Source organism: Erinaceus europaeus, chromosome 10, assembly GCF_950295315.1.
Source record: "Erinaceus europaeus chromosome 10, mEriEur2.1, whole genome shotgun sequence".
Classification (NCBI taxonomy): Eukaryota; Metazoa; Chordata; class Mammalia; order Eulipotyphla; family Erinaceidae; genus Erinaceus; species Erinaceus europaeus.
The window spans coordinates 51803996-51824821 of NC_080171.1; the positions used below are offsets into that span (position 1 = coordinate 51803996).

At 36.8% G+C, this 20826-nt stretch overlaps 1 protein-coding gene across 4 annotated transcripts in view; it reads left to right on the forward strand.

Moving 5' to 3' along the window:
* CNTLN (centlein) overlaps positions 1-20059 on the forward strand; it is a 331221-nt gene extending 311162 nt beyond the window's left edge. For all 4 annotated transcript variants that reach the window (XM_060199608.1, XM_016193668.2, XM_060199607.1 and 1 more), the window contains one exon: positions 19346-20059. In XM_060199608.1, coding sequence (XP_060055591.1) covers positions 19346-19447 — 102 coding nt within the window. In that variant the 3' untranslated portion in view covers positions 19448-20059. The remainder of the gene's footprint in view (positions 1-19345) is intronic.
* Positions 20060-20826: the final 767 nt, after the last annotated feature.

The window sequence follows — 20826 nt, forward strand, 5'->3', positions numbered from 1 at the left end:
TTTTTTATTGTTGTTGTAGTTATTATTGTTGTTGTTATTGATGTTTTTGTTGTTAGATAGGACAGAGAGAAATGGAGAGAGGCAGGGAAGACAGAGAGGGGGAGAGAAAGATAAGACACCTGCAGACCTGCTTCACCACATGTGAAGAGACGCCCCTGCAGGTGAGGAGCCGGGGACTCAAACCGGGATCCTTACTCTGGTCCTTGCACTTCACCCAATGCGCTACCGCTCAACTCCCCCTTTATTATTTTTTTAAATATAGATGTGCAGGTGATAGACAAAACCTTCTATGGTGACCAGCCTACAGTGAAAGGTCATTTCTTCATCATACTTTATGCTGACACCCAGACCAATGCCTGACACATCAAATGAGTTCAGTAATTATTGTTATAGGATACTTCTTTCTGTCTGACAGTGATTAAAAAACAAACTTTTTAAATGTATACCCAATAAATATTACCTTTTAATCTGGCAATTTCACCATTATTTCTGAGCATAGAAATAATAGACCTACATAGATAAACATTTATTAAATGTTACTGAAGGTTTGCTGCACTGGACCTGATTTTTCCCCACAAATACATTATCTGGACATATGCTTATTCTGTCCAGTAAGTATACAAAAATACTGTTGAAAATGGCATCAGACCACTTATACTGCAGTGTGATATAGTGCCTTTTTGTGCCACTGAGCCCAGACTCTGGAATATAATTGCCTGGCAGTATTGATTTAATTGCTCAGGTTTATTTGTGGACTCCTAATTATTGACTGGAGGTAAATTTAATGGAGCGGCCTTTATGAACACTGGGAAACCGCTGCTGTTGCTGTTATACATAATGAACTGCATCATGTGTCTTTAGATCATTTTTCAAGCTAATTTTATTCCACTGTGACAGTATGATAACATTTAAAAAGTCAAAGACTTTTTATTTTTATTACTGACATAGGTACTTTTGCTGATGTCTTTGAATTTTGTAAGGAAAAAAAAAAAGGAACTACATTGGTTGCACTTGAATGTCACTTTATAATTGTGCCCAAGAGAAAAATCTATAAAATAGAAAACATTTCTCTTTTTGCAGCCTACTTTCCTTCTCTCTCAATTCTAACAATATTACGTGTCTTTGATTTTAGCTAAGGCTTTCTCTAACCACCACTTTTTTCAGAGGCTCATAGCTACGTTCACAAAAGTGTGTGACAAAAGATACATTATTTCACCTATTTTGTTACGTGTACCTGAGTTACATTATTTTTAAGCTATGGAAGAGCTGAAAATATCCTTCAAATATTAAATAACTATACACTGATATTTGACTATTAAAATACTTTGGAATCTGAGGAGATTGCAGTGTGTAATATGAGGACTCCATGCATCACAACCTCAGTTTCACTGCATATGCCACAATAGTGTTCCAGTATCTGTCTTTATCATCAAATAGATAAATATTTCAAGAATAAATTAAACAAAATATTTTTTAGGATAAATATCATAAGTTTCCTCTTATGCCTTCCTTCTTTGTTAGATGCTGATGATAAGTCTGTCCCCATGATTTTAGCTTTTATCTAAGGATAGGTCATATCATCATTTTGTGATGAAGTTACTATTTTCTGGATTCCTTTGATAAAATTATATTCACAGAATATTCACCCCATAGTACAAAGCTGTTTTGCCACATTGCAAAATGAGACTGCATAAAAATATATCTACTGCTACTGTCATAACTACATATGGAATAAAAAGTGTAATACTTGGGGCCAAAGGATAACTTACCTAGTAAGGTGCTTGCCTTATCATGAGCATGACCTGGATTTGAACTACAGGACCATATGCAAGTGACACAGCACTAGGGGGGAGTTCTAATTCTGTGGAAGGTCTCTCTCTCTCTCTCTCTCTCTCTCTCTCTCTCCCTCTCTCTCTCTCTCCCCCTCTCTCTCTCCCCCACTCCCCCTCTCCCCTCCTCTGTCTCCTCTGTATTTCTGAAGTAAAGAAAAAGAAAGACATTTATCCCAGGAGTAGCAAAATCACACATTCACAAAGCCTCTACTCCAGAGAGGGAGAGACAGAGGGAAGGAGAGAAAGTGAGAAGGGGAGGAGAGAAAAGGGTTTTAACGTATCTATATATTTAATCCAGAATGAAAATAAATATTATTTTAAATAGTTTGGTTGCAGCTGGCAGTTTTATATACTTGACCTTTATCTGCACATAACCTTTCTTTTCCTCATAAATTTCTACTAGTAAAAATTACACTGAAGAGCAGACAGACCTCACTAATGTATCCCAGAACCTCACCTCTCCAGAGTCCTACCCCACTAGGAAAAGACAGAAACAGGTTGAGAGTGATGGCAGAGGAGGACCTAGAGAGGTTTAGATTGTTACGTGGAACAGAAAGGCAAATGCAAAGCATAATTTGTCTGAGATTGGAGTATGCACTTAAGTAAAAAACTCGAGGGGAGGGTGGGAAGAGTAGATTTTCAGTTCCACTGTAAGGGGTGGGGGTAGGGACACAGACCTTTGGTGGTGGGAATGGTGTTTCTTTAAAAGAAGAATTATTATGTGGAAAACTAAGAAATATAATGCATGTGCAAACTACTATATTCCTCGACTGTAAAACATTAATCCCCCAATAAAGGAAAAAAGAAAAGAAGAGAAGAGAAAAGAAACAAGGCTGGGAGTATGGATAGACTCGCTAACATCCATGTCCAGAAGCAATTACAGAAGCCAGAACTCCCACCATCTGCATCAATAAAGAATTTTGTCCTTGGGATCTATCCTAAGGAACCTAATACACCCATCCAAAAAGATCTGTGTACACATATGTTCTTAGCAGCACAATCTATAATAAGCAAAACCTGGAAGTCCAGATGTCCAACAACAGATGAGTGGCTAAGCAAGCTGTGGTATATATACACAATGATATACTACTCAGCTATAAAAAATGTTGACTTCACCATTTTCAGCCGATCTTGGATGGACCTTGAAAAATTCATGTTAAGTGAAATAAGTCAGAAACAGAAGGATGAATATGGGATGATCTCATTCTCAGGCAGAAGTTGAAAAACAAGATCAGAAGAGAAAACACAAGTAGAACCTGAACTGGAATTGGCATGTTGCACCAAAGTAAAGGACTCTGAGGTGGGTTGATGGGCAGAGAATAGAGGTCCAAAAAGGATGCCAGAGGACCTAGTGGGGGTTGTGTTGTTATATGGAAAACTGGGAAATGTTATGCATGTACAAACTATTATATTTACTGTCTAATGTAATACATTAGTTCCCCAATAAAGAAATTAAATTTGAAGAAAAAAAAAGAATTTTGGTCCATACTGCCAAAAAGGGGAGAAATGTTAGGGGAAGATGTCCAGAGGGTTCTGAACTCAATTCCATCAGGATCCAGAAAGAGAAGTGGAAAAAAGAGGGACACTCAGAAGTAGTAATAGGTGTAGGTGTGACTTAGAAAGGAAGAGAAGGCAGGACCGTAGAAAAAAAGGGCAAATATATGTATAACTGTCTAGTTATAGAAATAATATTTAACCCATATCTGTGACCATGGGAAAACTACTCAAGTTTCCCCATAGAGGGAATGGGGGCACGGAACTCTGGTGGTGGGAATGGTAGGAATGCTTTCACTTCATGGTTTTGTAAGTCAATATTAAGTCGATAATAAAATTTTTTTAAAAAAGAAATGAACACACAAACTTGTGGGAAAAAAGAATTACACTAAAAACTGCATATAATATCTACATTCATTTCTCTCTCCGTGTGTGTGTGTGTATGTGTGTGTAATAGGTATTTTATTGATTTCATCTTAAATCTCATTTTATAATAGGCAACCAGTATTTAAGAGACAACCAATCAGCTATTTGTTTTTTTTTCCTTTTACCTTCAATTTATGAGCAATCTGTGTGTTCTTCCTTTAACATATATTAAATACTATTTATTTACCATCTTATCTGCTTCAAACTTAAGGCAAGGTGATGTCTAACTTAAGGCTCTTTTCCCTATTCCATTCTGACTTTTTGTCTTTGATTTAACACAGGATGTTCAAGGTTCACTCTTCCTTCTTTCCTTCCTTCCTTCCCTCTTTTCTTTCTTCCTTCCTTCCTTCCTTCCTTCCTTCCTTCCTTTCTTCTTTCTTTTTTACTCCCTTTCATTTTTGTCAGTGCTGGGCTTCTCATATAAATGATTTAACTGTTCCCAGGCTCAATATTTTAATATTAATATTTTATATATCTACATTTATTTCTATCAATATCTTTCAATGTATATGAACATCTTTTACTTGCATTAAATTTTCTTGTGCAATAATACATTCTTAAGTGTACAATTTAAGCTAGAGTTTAACAAGCAAGTTAATGATTCTTTATTTTGCTATGTTTATTTATTTTTAATTGTATTGGGAGTAATGGGTTATAGTATAGTCTTTAACACATAGGTAAAGCCTCTTATCTCCCCTTGACTGTTGTCTAGGCAACTTATCTTCTTCCTTCCCCTTTCCTTCTTTCCTGTAGTCCTTTGCTTTGGTGCAATGCAGCATACCTACTCCAAGTTTCACTTGATGACCTCACTTACTGTCATGTATTTTTAAAGTTACACTTAAAAGTGAGATCATTTGGTACTGGTCTTTCTCTTTCTGGCATGTCTCACTCAGCATGATACCTTCAAGTTCTGACCACAATATTGTCAAGGAGATGATCTCATCATTTTAACGACTATTTAAGAACCCCCTCATGGACATATTACATTTTCTGTAGTTTAAGGAATAAGAAAAAAAAAAAACATTAAGGTTGGAATCATAACCTTAAAGCTTTTGAGCAGGGAAGAGGTGTAATTAAAGTTGTAATTTACAAAGATAAATGAGATCAGCAAGTAGAATGGAGAATAGATTGGGAGCTAGATAGTATTCTAGGTAAAAGGTCAGAAGGGTATGCACATGCTTTCACCATGAAAAGAGAAAGCATGGAATAGATCTAATCCACATTCCAGTGATTCAGTCAGTTGCAGTAAGGAGAATAGATGGAGTCAGAAAGCAAAAAACAAAGATGGGTGAGTTTTATTTCCTACAGGATGAGAAAAAATTATGGTATCTTTAAGATTTTTTAGGGATTAAAAGAGAACATTTGTATTAGGTAGGAAAAAGATGCCAAAGATTGAAGCCATAGCTTTTTCCCCCCCCCATCACTAGAGGTGTCACTGCTCCTGACCAACTTTTACATATAGAAAGAAACAGATAGAGAGATAGAGGGAGAGTAAAGACACCACAGTACCAAAGTGTTTTTCAGTTTGATGGTGGACAGATTTGAACCTGTGTGGTATGTGTGACAAAACAAGCACAGTATCTATATTAACTATCTCGATGTACCAGCTATAGGAAATCTAATAGGTGTCTCTCATCTTCGATACTGAGAAATCAAGATTGTTTGTTGTTTCTACCCAGCCTTGTGTCTGAATTTTCTTACTGGATTTGCAATATTTAAAACACATATTAACTCTTGCAGCTCAGTAATATAAAGAAACTTATTTTAACTGAAATCTCTATGAGAATACATATATGTAGCCAGTAAGCCCAAGGAAAGATGCTAAATATCATTATCTAGGAAAATGCAAACCAAAACCCAAAATGAAATATTACTTCACACCCAGTAACACCGCATAATAAATCAGACAACAAGTGTTGGCAAGGATGTGAAAAAAATGACTGCCTAATACATTGCATGTGGAAATATAAAATGGTGCCACTTAATGAAAAACAGGTTGTCATTTTCTTAAGATGTTATTATAGAGATTATCTGACCAAATAGTCCCACCCCTGTGAACATACCCAGCATAAATGAAAGCATATGCCTATACAACAACTTTGACATAAATGTTTATAGCAGAATTGCTCAAAAAAAAAAAAAAAGAAAAGAACCTCTAAAGTGGAAGCAATTCAAAGGTTTATCAACTAATCAATGGATAAACAAAATGTGCTGTATGCCTTTTTGGAATATTATTTACCCATAATCTGGAATGAAGTACTGCTATATGTCATTATGTGAAAGAACCTGAAAAACCTTTATTAAATGAAAGAAGTCAAATACAAAAGGTTATATGATTACATTCCTATGAAATGTACAAAACATATTCACCTATAGAGATAGAAAATAGACTTATGGTTTCCTGGGATAGGGAGTTATGAGGAGTGACCGCTAATGTGTACAGAGTTTCTTTTGAAGTGATGAAAATGTTTTGGCATTAAATGCTGTTATTGGTAGCACAATTTTGTGAGTGTACTAAAAAAAAACCAAGTAACTGTATACCTAAAATAGTGACTTTTATTTTATATGGCTTAACTCTCCTTTTCATTTAAAAACTATTTCCTTAATATGACACATATTAAAAACACTACATATATAAAAGTAAATTCAATAAAGTTCTTATAACACATACAGTATACCCCCTCACTATTAGCAGGTACTGTGTTAAATGAATTTGATTTTTCATTTGAGTGTATGTCTACTTATCAAAGAATAAATGAAAGAAATTATTTATTTCATACTAAATATATTTTTTTCTATTGGATGATGAGGAGAGTATACCTCAGGTCTACTCTGATATCCTCTCACAGCTCAGAAAAAAATAAGGTTGAGTTTATAATAATAATAATAATAATAATATCTGAAGCAATCCTTTATAGTTTGGGCTCTATAAAAAACATTGGAAAGAATTATTGCCAATAAAAGCAAACCTATATTAGGAATTCATTTTAAAAATATGCATTGGGTGCCTACTACATTATTTCAGGTTTGGGGTTGTACCGGAGAGCAAGAGAAACAAAAATTATTACCTTATGTATGTGTGAGGATAGAACACAATAAATAGTTTAAAAAATGTAGACTATAAAATTATAAAATTCATTAAGCAGTCAAATTAGAATTAAGTGCATCATGTAGATATAGATATCTATATATATATATATATATGTATATATATATGTATAGCCACAATATGCAAAATATGATTCGTTTTTTGGCCTCCAGAGTTTTTGCTGGGTCTCAGTGCCTGCACTACGATCATCATCTCTGGCATTATGCTATTCCACTGCAGAATACTGTGCCCCAGTATGGTTCCGTAGCCCCCATGTCCACTTGGTCAATTCCAAATTATATTCCTCCATGAGGATAATTTCTGGAACCATCCATTCCACCCTGGTTCCATGGCTGCCAGTTCTTAGCAACATCGCCCCGCCAGATATTCGTCGGGATGCGGCATCATCTAAGTTCATTTCCCACGTCAACGCTCGACCGGACCTACCAATATACGCGGATATCTTTGCCCACCCTGTCCAACGCTTGACGTCTCGTCACCCAATCTGGTCCCCTATGCCTACACTGAACTTCTCTGTTCCAGTCTCTTGGAAACAGAGTTGGCAGTCAGCTGAGGTAAAGAACAAACACCTCATCACAGACCCCTGCAAGCGTCAACCCGGCTTTGACCTAGCACGTTATGATTGGGCCCTCCTCAATCGCTATCGAACAGGCCATGGCCGGTGCGCTGCTATGTTCCATCGCTGGGGAGCCAGAGACGACCCAAACTGCCCCTGCGGCTCCAGACAGACTATGACCCACATAGTCAACGACTGCCACCTCTCCAGATTCAAAGGAGGTCTCGAAACTTTACATCAGGCTCAACCTGACGCTGTTGACTGGCTACGGTAGAAGGGCAAATGCTAGAAGAAGAAGTGCCTGCACTATGAATCCACTGCTCCTGGAGGCTATTTTTTTTCCCTTTTGTTGTCCTTGTTTTATCATTGTTTTGTTTATTATTGTTGTTGTTGTTATTAATGTCATTGTTGTTGGATAGGACAGAGAGAAATGGAGAGAGAAGGGGAAGAGAGAGAGGGAGAGAAAGACAGACCTGCAGACATGCTTCACTGTCTGCGAAGCGACTCACCTGCAGTTGGGGAGCTGAGTCTTGAACCAGGATGCTTGTGCTGGTCCTTGCGCTTTGCGCTATGTGCGCTTAACCCACTGTGCTACTGCCCGACACCTCACAATATGATTCTTTACTAGACTTTGACAAAGATCCTTAGCCAGGAGTAGCGAGAAGAATGTAATATTTAATTTTGTCACTTCCTTGTTATTTGATGTGGTGATCATATTCTGAGTTCCATTTGGCCTACTTAGGCCCTTTTGCTTAGAGATCATTTTCTTACATGGGAAACACTTCAAAAATTTTCTTATTTAAAATCTAAAATACAGACTTTGGCTAGTGGTTTCTTTCTTTAGCTTGAAATATTCTTGTTCCTATTATTTTGGATCTTGGAAATGCTGAATTTCTTTTTATTTATAAAAAAGGAACATTGACAAAACTCATCCCTGTAGGATAAGAGGGGTACAACTCTACACAATTCCCACCACCAGAACTCTGTATCCCATCCCCTCCCCTGATAGCTTTCCTATTCTTTATCCCTCTGGGAACATGGACCCAAGGTCATTGTGGGATGCAGAAGGTGGCAGGTCTGGCTTCTGTAATTGCTTCCCTGCTGAACATAGGCATTGACTGGTAGATCCATACTCCCGGCATGCCTCTCTCTTTCCCTAGTAGGGCAGAGCTCTGGGGAAGTGGAGCTCCAGGACATATTGGTGGGGTCGTCTGTCCAGGGAAGTCTGGTCAGCATCATGTTAGCATCTGGAACCTGGTGGCTGAAAAGAGTTAACATACAAAGCCAAACAAATTATTGACCAATCATGAACCTAAAGGTTGGACTAGTGCAGACGAAGAGTTGGGGGAGTCCTCCATTTTGTAGATAGCTAGTAGGCATATTTTAGTTATATTCCAAAGGGCCTGTGGCTATACTAGTTTTTTTTTTTTTTTTTTTTCCCTGAGCCTGAAATCTGATATGCAGGTGGATCCAAACTGTTGTCTGGGGAGATGATGTCATGGCTGGAAAAGGACCAGAAAGCTGTATCAGGGAAGAGAGTAGCTCCCTAATATGGGAAAGGGGTAAAAATATTGTTGACTATAAACCCCATCGATTTGATGTGATCTGGGGCCCATATTCAGCTTAGGAGCCTATATGACCTCTGCATCCCTATAGGCAAATGCTGAAATTTTAAACTGCATTTTCCTTAATGCCCTTTCTGCAAAATATTCTTACCTTCTATAGAAGTCTTGAAATGTGGCAGTGAGAATAATTTTATAAATCGCCCTGGCTTTTTGTTAATAGAGTAACTTCCAGCCTGAAGGTGAACTGAAAGTTTCTTTTTACAACTCACATAATTTACTCAGTTACTTTCTATTTACACTTATAAGCATATGTATGTACTCATACATCCCTTCACACACACAAACCTCTACATTTAGTCACCCACATGACAGCTGACATTTTGCTGAGGTAGCAAGGACTGTGATTCTCCACTCAGAACCTTGTTGGGATTTTACTTTCATTTAAAATGTCAGACTTACTTTGAAGTTAACAAAAAATATGACATATTAAAGGTCAAATGTTAAATTTTAGGGGAAGGTAAAAGAGAAAAAAATTACAGCCTTTGCCAGAATTTGAGAACAACAGATACATCTTTCTTCATTTTTTATGTAAATTTTCAACCAAACTTGTAAAGTTCGTATGCACACACACATACGTGCACACACTCACCAAAAATTCAAATTTAGGAAACTTCCCTCAAAATTCACTGTTTTTCTTCTGCTAATAGCCTTGGTTATTTTGATAAGTTCAGTTTTTAATTTCAAAGAAATAGACTGCATCATATGCATCTACATTTATGTGTTTGTGTTATTTAAATTTCATTAATTATACAAATATGTCTACATATATGTATAGCCTGTATTATGTGTTTATTTACATAAAATTTAGACCTATAATTTTAATATTTTATAATTTATGATGACTTAGTTTTATAATTGAAGTACATTGTCCTTACTCAAATTTCAAAGTCACTAAATCGTACAGGTACAAAATATAAAATTTATTGTCTTCACTTTTAGTATAACTTAAGTTATATTAAATCAATCATTACTTAAAAATAAATAAATAGTTGTCCGGGAGGTGGCTCAGTGGATAAAGCATTGGACTCTCAAGCATGAGGTCCTGAGTTCAATCTGTGGCAGCATGTGTACCAGGGTGATGCCTGGTTCTTTCTCTCTCCTCCTATGTTTCTCATTAATAAATAAATAAAATCTTTTAAAAAAGAACCAAATACGCCCATCCAAAAAGATTTTAAAAGAAAAGAAATAAATAACATTTTTTTAAGTAATTTTCAATAAAACCAAAAAATACTTAAAATTTTGGAGAACAATACTGAGTAATCTCAATTATAGGTGGAATTTAAGAATAAAGGACAGTAAGGGAGGAAATAAAGTGAATCTTGGACTAGGTGTGGCATATTACATCAAAGCAAAGGACTCTGGGAAAGGAGAAAAGGAGAAGGATGAAGAATCGGGATTCTGATATGTCTCCTAGACACTATTCAAAGGGAGATGAGATGTTTTACCTATGTATAAAAGATTATACTATATTAATCCCCATAATATCTTAATTGCTTTTCAGTTTTAAGTTATTTTTAGTTTATTCTTCCAACACAAAAAATGTTCAACTTCAATTATTGAAAGCACATTGCTGATGTTTAAATTTTCTTTTTTTGTTGTTTTTTTGTTTCACTATACTTTATTTATTTATTTATTTTTTAAAGAAAGGATTAATGAACAAAACCATAGGGTAGGAGGGGTACAACTCCACACAATTCCCACCACCCAATCTCCATAGCCCACCCCCTCCCATGGTAGCTTTCCCATTCTCTAGCCCTCAGGGAGCATGGACCCAGGGTCGTTGAGGGTTGCAGAAGGTAGAAGGTCTGGCTTCTGTAATTGCTTCCCCGCTGAACGTGGGTGTTGGCTGGTCAGTCCATACTCCCAGTCTGCCTCTCTCTTTCCCTAGTAAGGTGGGTCTCTGGGGAAGCTGAGCTCCAGGACACATTGGTGGGGTCTTCAGTCCAGGGAAGCCTGGCCAGCATCCTGGTGGCATCTGGAACCTGGTGATTGAAAAGAGAGTTAACATACGAAGCCAAACAATTTGTTCAGCAATCATGGATCCCAAGCTTGGAATAGTGGAGAGGAAGTGTTAGGGAGGTACTCACTGCAAACTCTAGTGTACTTCTGCTTTCAGGTATATATTTTGCAGTAGTTTATGGATACGTGTGCACATAAGCTCTCTCTCACAGAAACTGGTGTATATCTAGGTTATGGGACTTTGTTAGAAAGTGAACCACCTGAGATGAAATTAGAGTGTACTATAAAAGGATAGGTCTCACCCGAGTAATGAAGCTGAAGGGTTGTCATTCCACACGTGAAATCTCTGGACACAGTCTGAGGTGAAGCATGTTGAGGTGGCAATCGTTGCGTTGGTTAGGTTGTGATCGGCGGATGCAATATTATTTGGTTTGGATTGGGAGATGCATACGGGAAAGTGGGCCCTATCCAAGGGTTCCAGGACTGGGGGAAGTAGGGGCTCTATAGTGGAGATGTGAGGTTCCTGCTGTCTTAGGGTTCAAAAAGACAATTGATAGTTAATGTTATCATCACATTATTTGTTAATTGGGTTAACTTTGAAAAGTTCTTTTGTTATGGTTTGCTGTACAGTGTCCAGTATCTTGTATATAGCTGTGCTATTGGATGCTTCTAATCTACTTGGTCTAGACTTTTGAGAGAGTCCGCGTATCAAATACACAGCCTATATATTAAAAGGATTCAGTTTGTGTTTTGAGAGACTTTGAGACATACAATTGATTTTCCCCCTCATATTAATTAACTACTGATTTATATGTCTACATTTTGCTAGGAGTAAACACCATTCCCTCCACCAAAGGACTGTGACCCATCCCTCCCGCCCACTCCCACCCCCCACTGGCCCAGGAAGCTACATGTCTACCCCTCACCACTGGGTTTTTACTTTGGTGCACTACTTACAATTTGATCAGGTCCTGCTTTTAGTTTCCCTTTCAGATCTTCTTAATCAACTTCTGTTGATGAGTGGGATCATCCCATAATCATCTTTATCTTTCTGACTTAGTTCACTTAACATAATTCCTTCTAGCTCTGTCCAAGATGGGTCAGAAAAGGTGGGTTCTTTGTTTTTGATAGCTGCATAGTATTCCATTGTGTATATATAACACAGCTTTCTCAGCCACTCATCTGTTGTTGGGCACCTGGGTTGCTTCCAGGTTTTAGCTATTATGAATTGTGCTGCGATGAACATAGGAGTACACACCTCTTTTTGGTTGGGTGTTATGGAATCCTTGGGGTATAACCCCAGGAGAGGAATTACTGGATCATATGGAAGGTCCATGTCTAGCCTTCTGAGAGTTTTCCAGACTGCTCTCCACAGAGGCTGTACCAATTTACATTCCCACCAGCAATGTAAAAGGGTTCCTCTGTCCCCACAACCTCTCCAGCATTTGTTGCTGCTGCCCTTGATGTATGCCATTCTTAAAGGAGTGAGGTGGTATCTTAGTGTTGTCTTAATTTGCATTTCTCTGACAATCAGTGACCTAGAGCAGTTTTTCATATGTTTGTTAGCCTTTTGGATCTCCTCTGAGGTGAATGTTTTGTTCATATCCTCTGCCCATTTTTGGATGGGGTCATTTGCTTTTTTGGTGCTAAGTTTGCTGAGCTCTTTATATATTTTGGTGATTAGTTTCTTGTCTGATGTCTGGCATGTGAAGATCTTCTCCCATTCTGTGAGGGGTCTCTCTGTTTGTTTAATAGTTTCTTTGGATGTGCAGAAGCTTTTCAATTTGATGTAGTCCCATTGGTTTGTTTCTGCTTTAGTCTTCCTTGCAATTGGGTTTGATTCATCAAAGATGTCCTTGAGGTGTAGGTGGGAAAGTGTTTTACCAATGTTTTCCTCTAAGTATTTGATTGTTTCTGGTCTGACATCTAGGTCTTTGATCCATTTGGAGTTGATTTTTGTTTCTGGTGAGATAAAGTGGTTCAATTTCATTCTTCTGCATGTTATAACCCAGTTTTCCCAGCACGATTTATTGAAGAGAGCCTCCTTTTTCCATTTAATCCTTTGGGCCCCCTTATCAAAGATTAGATGCCCATAGGTGTTGGGATTTACTTCTGGGCTTTCAATTCTGTTCCACTGGTCTGTGTGCCTATTTTTGTTCCAGTACCATGCTGTTTTGATGATGATGGCTTTATAATATAGTTTAAGGTCTGGGAGTGTGATGCCTCCATTTCTGTTTCTTTTCCTTAAGATGGTTTTGGCAATTCTAGGTGTTTTCAGGTGATGTTTAAATTTTCTATATATTAGACTTTATGATTTTTACAAGGTAATGCTAAAACATATGTAACCACCATTCATAGATTACCTTTATACAGAAACATCTCTAAATAAGCCCACAATTTTTAGGTGTGAGTGAAAAATTTGAGAGTAGTATTCCAGTCCTAAAGGCAAGCATCTATAGGTGTTTATATATATGAGGATCTAGAAATTGGTGTGAAGTCACAATAAATCCCTCTAGTGATAAAAATCACTTGTTCAACAGGAAGAACTGACTAGTAAGATCTGCTTTAATACTAAAGTATAAACTCAACAAAACTTTTTAAAATATTTATTTATTATTTATTCCCTTTTGTTGCCCTTGTTTTATTATTGTAGTTATGATTAATATCATTGTTGTTGGATACGACAGAGAGAAATGGAGAGAGGAGGGGAAGACAGAGAGGTAGAGAGAAAGATACACACCTGCAGACATGCTTCATTGCCTGTGAAGCGACTCCCCTGCAGGTGGGGAGCTGGGACCTTGAACCAGGATCCTTATGCTGGTCCTTGCAGCTTTGCGCCACCTGCGTTTAACCTGCTGTGCTACCGCCCAATTCCCTCAACAAAACTTTTGAGTTGTTTCAATGTCCTAGTTAAATACCATACTGTGAAATTCCAGGGTATCTGTCCTCTTATGCTGAAGAGTTCAAGCTTGTGTAACTGTCAGCACTGACACAGTGAGAAGTATCATTTATCTCTCTCTCTTTTTTTTAAAGAAATCATCAGGTTTGCAAAATAGGTATTCTTCCCACTAAACTTCTTCCCTGACCTACACTAATATTATTTATATTATTATAAAATTAGAAATGAGCCTTTAAATGACTTATTTTAGAAGTGAATTTACAGTTGCCATTGTACTATAAGTTATGAATAAGTGAATTAACACTTGATTGAAAGGGGGAAAATAGAGAAATGTTTTCTTTAAAAGAGATATTTATTTATTGTTGGGAGGTGGAGCCAGAATATCACTCTGGTACACATGATATCAAGGATAGAACACTTTATACATAGCATCACTTCCTGGGCTGCAGGAATTGATTTATAAAAAATTTTAAATTAAAATAGAGGGATGGAAGAAATACCTCAGTCTGTTATAGCACCAATTTGTATATCTAAGGGGCCAGAGGTATGTGTCCAATCCCTGGTACAATCTTATGTCTTAAACAGTGCTCTGGTACTCTCTCTCCTTTCTCATTCTCTCAGAATAAATAAATAAAATTCACAAAGAAAATTAAAAATTTTATTTAAAATACACACCTCCTACGAACTTGTATGACATTTAAACATTTGCCTAACGTCATAAAAACATAAAACTCTTCTTGTGTTCTATGTGTTAAGAGAAGTAGAAGCATTTAAAAGAGCGAGTATAGGTCTGCATGTACAGTGCATCTTAAGGGACTGATTGCTTTTTGAAATCTATAATATGTTAGTGTCTATAAAAAGTTTAAAAGAAAGTTATAATCCAGTAAAATAGGATTGAAAAATAGATGCATTTAACTGTGATGTTTTGTTTTATTAGAGTCAGTGGAAGAGAGTAAAGGGTGTTATCCACAGTAAATTAATTGATAAGAGTTCTTGTCCACCTTGGAGAATTTCTGAAAGAGAAACTCTTGAGATATTTTTTTAAAGAAAGATGAAATGTCCAAGTATATAGCATGTTGAAAATTGTTCCAATAACAGAGTTATAAGAGTAGTTTTAGATTTTAACTTCAAAATATAGTCAATAAAATAGATGATTATGTAAGTATACTGTGATCTGATAAAAAATGTTGTGACATTATTAGATAGGACAATATAGTATCATCACCATACTGCCCAAAGTATGTTCCATGGACTTTTAGTTCCACATCATAAACAGGCCACCTGAAAAATGTGAATCAATGTATTTAAAAACAAGATATTGTTCCTTTACAGAAGTATAGTGATCATTAGAATTTTACCATCTCTAGGAGATTCTGAAATAGAGCAACTTAACTTTTTTCCATTTTTTTCTCAAATTTATACCATCATAAAACTCTTAATAAAAAAAACCTTAGGAAAGGACATTTTAAATACATTTATGTTTTTGTTGCTTTCAGAAAAGAGGAAAAGTTACTGTCATTTTGCTTGTCTAGTTTTTTTCTTAGTAATGTATCTGGTACTTAGTGCCATATTCAAAACAAAACAAAGTTGCTTGGCTATTTTTGTCATCTTCTCCCCTCGCACCAACCGTGAGTGAGTGAGTGATTGTGTGTGTGTGTGTGTGTGTGTGTGTGTGTGTGTGTGTGTATGTGTGTGTGTGCATGTACATTTCTTTAACTAGTAATAAAAACATCCTGGGATTTTTTTTTTCTTTTCTTTTTTCCCCACCAGTATTATTGCTAGGGCTCAGTGCTTGAACTACAAATCCACCACTCCTGGTAGTCATTTTTCTTCTTTCTATTTTATTTGACATGACAGAGAGAATTTGAGAGGGGAGAGGGAGATAGAAAAGGAGAGAGAAAGATACCTGCATATTTGTTTCAGGACCATGCAGTATTCCCCTTGCAGGTGGGGAGCAGGGTTCAAGCTAGGGTCCTTGCGAATGATACTATGTGTGCTTAACTGGATGTGTCACTGCCCTGCCCACAATCCTGGGAAATTTTTTTTCTTTAAGGTTAATAGAAAGAATGAGAGAGAAGAGAAAGTCAGGATCAGAGAACTGCTCTTTTCTCACATGAGTTGGTGTGGGTAATTAGCTCTGTGACTTCTAGAGCTTCAGACATGTAAGTTGTTGTTCTAACTGTCCGAGCTATCCCCCTAATGCTGCCCTGAGATATTAAATTATATTATTAGTAAAACTAGCAGATTTAGGGGGATGGAGCCAAGATGGCGACTTGGAAGCAGTGGCTGGCGTGATCTCCAACAAGCAACAGCTTGTGACCGGGGATTCTCTGGATAGGGTTCCAGATGCTAGCATGATGCCAGCCAGACTTCCCTGGACAGACAACCCCACCAATGTGTCCTGGAGCTCCACTTCCCCAGAGCCATTGCCCACTAGTATGGATCGACCAGTCAATGCCCATGTTTAGCAGGGAAGCAATTACAGAAGCCAGACCTTCCACCTTCTGCATCCCACAATGACCCTGGGTCAATACTCCCAGAAGATTAAAGAATAGGAAAGCTATCAGGGGAGGTAATGGGATACAGAGATTTGGTGGTGGGAATGTGTGGACTTGTACCTCTCTTATCCTATGGTTTAGTCAGTGTTTCCTTTTTACAAATAAAAAATTCAAAAATAATAAAATAAAATATGCTTAAAATTTTAAAAAACTAGCAATTTTATCAAATGTAACTACCCCATTCCAGAAGAATTTGTCAGTGATAAGATTTGTTGCTACTATCATTGCCATTTAGAATGAATTTTAATTTATTATTTTAACCTGATCATAACATACATTTACCCCATATTTCCCTATTTTAAATTAGAATGTATATGAATCTTCTATAATCTAGTGTGACAGTGCTATTTCTCCACAGAAAAACTTTATTTTTATTTATTTTTAATTACTTTATTTTTGGATAGAGACAAAGAAAAATTGAGGGGAAGTTAAGGTGGAGATGGGGAAAGAGAGACACCTGCACACCTGCTTCACCACTCATGAGACTTTCCCCTTGCAGGTGGGGACCAGGTGCTTGAACTTGGATTCTTGCCCACTGTAGTGTGTGCGCTTAACCAGGTGCGCCACCACCTGGCCCTGAAAAATCTCTTTATAAATCAATGTCTGTATTTTATGTTAAAATGTATATTTGAAGAGAACGAATGTGATATTTTGGTATTTGTGATTTTTGTAGTGGTTTCAATTTTTAAAAGACATATGAAGCTACTGATACATACTACATATAATAGTCTGTAGACTCAGACTGCATTCAGAAGGGAATTTATTAAAAACATAAAAAGTTAAATGGGCGCCAGGAGGTGGCACAGCAGGTGGCTCAAAGTGCAAGGACCAGTGCAAGGATCCCCATTCGAGCCCCCTGTTTCCCCACCTGCAGAGGGGTCCTTTCACAAGCGGTGAAACAGGTCTGCAGGTGTCTATCTTTCTCTCCCCCCGTCTTCCCCTCCTCTCTCCATTTCTTTCTGTCCTATCCAGCAACAATACTACTAACAACAATAATGATAACAGCAACAATAAACAACAAGGGCTACAAAAGGGGGGGGGTGTCCTCCAGAAGCAGCGGATTCGTGGTGCAGGCACCGAGCCCAATGATAACCCTAGAGGCAAATACAAATATATATATATATTTTAAAAGACGTTAAACTAGAAAACTGTTAAGGATCTTTTTATTTATTTTTTTTAATTTATAAAATGGAAACATTGACAATATCATAGGATAAGAGGGGCACATTTCCACACATTGCTCACCACCAGAGCTCCATATCTAATTCCCTCTCTTGATAGCTTCCCTATTCTTTATCCCTCTGGGAATATGGACCCAGGGTCATTATGGAATGCAGAAGGTGAGAGGTCTGGCTTCTATAACTGCTTCCCCGCAGAACATGGGCTTTGGTCAATCCATACTCCCAACTTGTCTCTCTCTTTCCCTAGTGGGGCGGGGCTCTGGGGAGTCGGGGCTCCAAAACATATGGTGTCCTCTGCCCAAGGAAATTGGCTTGGCATCATGGTATCATCTGGAACCTGGTGGCTGAAAATGAGTTAGGATATAATGCAGAACAAATTGTTGACTAATAATTAACCTAAGGGCAAGAATATTGCAGATGAATATTGGAGTCTCCGTTTTGGAAAAAGCTAGTAGGTCTGTTTTAGGTGTATTCCAGAGGGCCCATGACTTTACTAGTTTTTGTACAGAAGGTAGGAGTTCTGGCTTCTGTAATTGCTTCTGTACTAAACTTGGGTGTTATCAGGTCCATCCATACCCCCAGATCTTGCCTATTTAACAACTATAGGCCAATATATTTCATTTTTCAGAATTCAAGTTCAGAAGGGACCATTCTAGTTGGCTGACTAGTTATATACACATGCGAGCATAGCTGAATTTGGGCACAACTGAACAACCTATATGAAGGACATAAAGCTGTTTTTGGTCAGGTGCATGGGAAGCATTGCTGAAAGTAGTCATCCTAACACAGAAAAGAACCCAATGTGCCTTGCTTGGGGGAAGAATACTGGCTATGACAAGAATTCTCAATATATTCAGAGAAGCAAAATTATTTTTATTAGTTAATGAAAAAGACAACTCTGATACATGACTGAATGAATTTAATTGTTATAAACCCCTTTGGTAAACTTAGGTAGGATGGAGGATAAAAGAAAATTGGTAGGGTAATGAAAGGTAGTTGGAAAACAGTTCAGATTTTCTTTTGCTTCCAGCCCATAAATGTATGGGTAGGATTTCTACAAGCATGAAGCAGAGGGAACAACAAAACTTCACTAGGAAAGTTATATAAGCTATGAAATTTTAAAATGTATGCTACATTTCATAAAGTCAGCAGTTTGCAACATGTGCATTACACTTTGATATGCGAAACAAACTTGGATGTAACTTAATCAATGGGTATACATTTGCCATTTTTTTCTCTGAAATTCTACCTTACAACTCTTGAGATGTTCAGTTATAATACAGACAAGTGTATTAATAGTTCTCTCTCGTTCCTTTATGAATGATGAACATACAGTATTACTTCTGTGGGGCTCTGGGCCCTAGAGATGACTATAGCCTACTATTGATCAACTGATTGGAGATAAATGGCTTAGCTGCTTGTATTGCAGATTACATCATTAACATGGTCAGTAAACCATGAATTGTTCAATAGGGCGTTTATCTTTTTTCATTTTACTTCTGCTCTCTTATCATTTTTATTATAAAAGACAAAGTTACCCCCACTAACCAGAAAGATAAGTTGAAAAAAAACGCAATAGGATACCATTATGAGTATGAGTTGCAGATAGCTGAGTTCTAATGATTTTATGATATTTAGTAATGTATTTGAACTGAAGAAAATATGGAATTTTGATCATCTTTTTTTTTTCTGTGTTTCTTTTACAGGTTCCTTTTGCCACATATTTACTAGAAGCAGTACTGGAGAAAATAAATGAAAAAAAGAAACTAGATGAAAAATATTTCACAATTATGAAGGATATTAGATGATGTTACAATGGAGAAGTTACTTTTCAATTGTGAAAACTTTTTATGTGATGTGACTGGAAAACATGCGTTACAATCCTGATACAGTATCTGCTCCAGCTATCAATAGTCAGGTTCAATACTAAAATAAGAAAACTCTGAAGCTAATTAATTGCTGAACAAGAGAAACAAATTAAATGCATATCCATTTGAGAGGAAATAGTGTAGCATTTGACTGTTGGATAGAAATATTGCCACAAATCAATGCAAATTTAAAAATGATTTTCCTTCCAATGCACTAGATAAAATTAGAACAAGTTTGGTGCACATATCTAAGTCCAAATGTAGAAATAAAAAATATATAAACTGAGGATTTAATGTTTTAAGTTTTATAAAGAAAGAAACTCTTTTTTTTTTTTTTTTACAGAAAACATCTATGTGATCTTAAATAATCCAGTGACCAGCACATTTGTATATTGTAAGCAAAGATAAAATTGACCATCAGGATTTATGGAACAGAATTTTATAAAATAAAGTATGTAGTCCCCTTGTATTTGTTCTCAAGTACTGGAGGATATAAGATACTGTATTTTCTTAAAAGCTTTTTGATAAAAATAAAAAGCATTTTCTCCTCTTTTTCGCTCTTTTAGATTTATAGTACTTTATTTGGTCTTATGAATTAGTAATGGACCATCAACCCAATGTATGACATTAAAGTCCACCTAGCCTAACTGATAATTTGTTCAACTTATTAAAATTAAGTTTTAAATAATGATACCATCTTTATTTACTTCTCCAAATATTCCTACCCCATTGTACCTCTTCAGTATATTCTATCTCGCACATAAGTATTTTTTTTTGGTTTTAGTTCATTAAACTTGTCCTTGCCTCAGTCTTTACCCTTATTATTTCATTCTAAAGTACCCCGTACTCAACATTTCTTATGACGGTCTTCTTCTCATCATTTAGATTGAAAAGAAAATTTAGATTGCCCACTCATGTAATTTATTGCCACTTTCTCTCCCTTTCCCTAAAGTCCATGTATAGAATCTAGGTTCCATGAGGGTCAGGCAGGGTGACCTATAAGTTATGACCTACACATTATGACCTATAAATTAGATCTGGTTTTCCTCCTGTTTTTATGTGGCTCACCAGGTAAGGATAATTTTAGACCACTTTATGGAGAAAATGTTGATTTCTCAAACTACTGTTGTCACAGGTATACAATTTCTTATTTCCTCATGAGAGCTGTCAGCACACCACACCCTCAACCAAGTTTCCATCTTCCTCTACCTTGAAGCACTGGATCCTCAACCTGCTTTTGAGTCTTCTTTTATGTTTTGTACCTACTGTGATAGATTATTGCAAGTTAAGGTTTCAACCTGTATATCACCGCCCCCCTC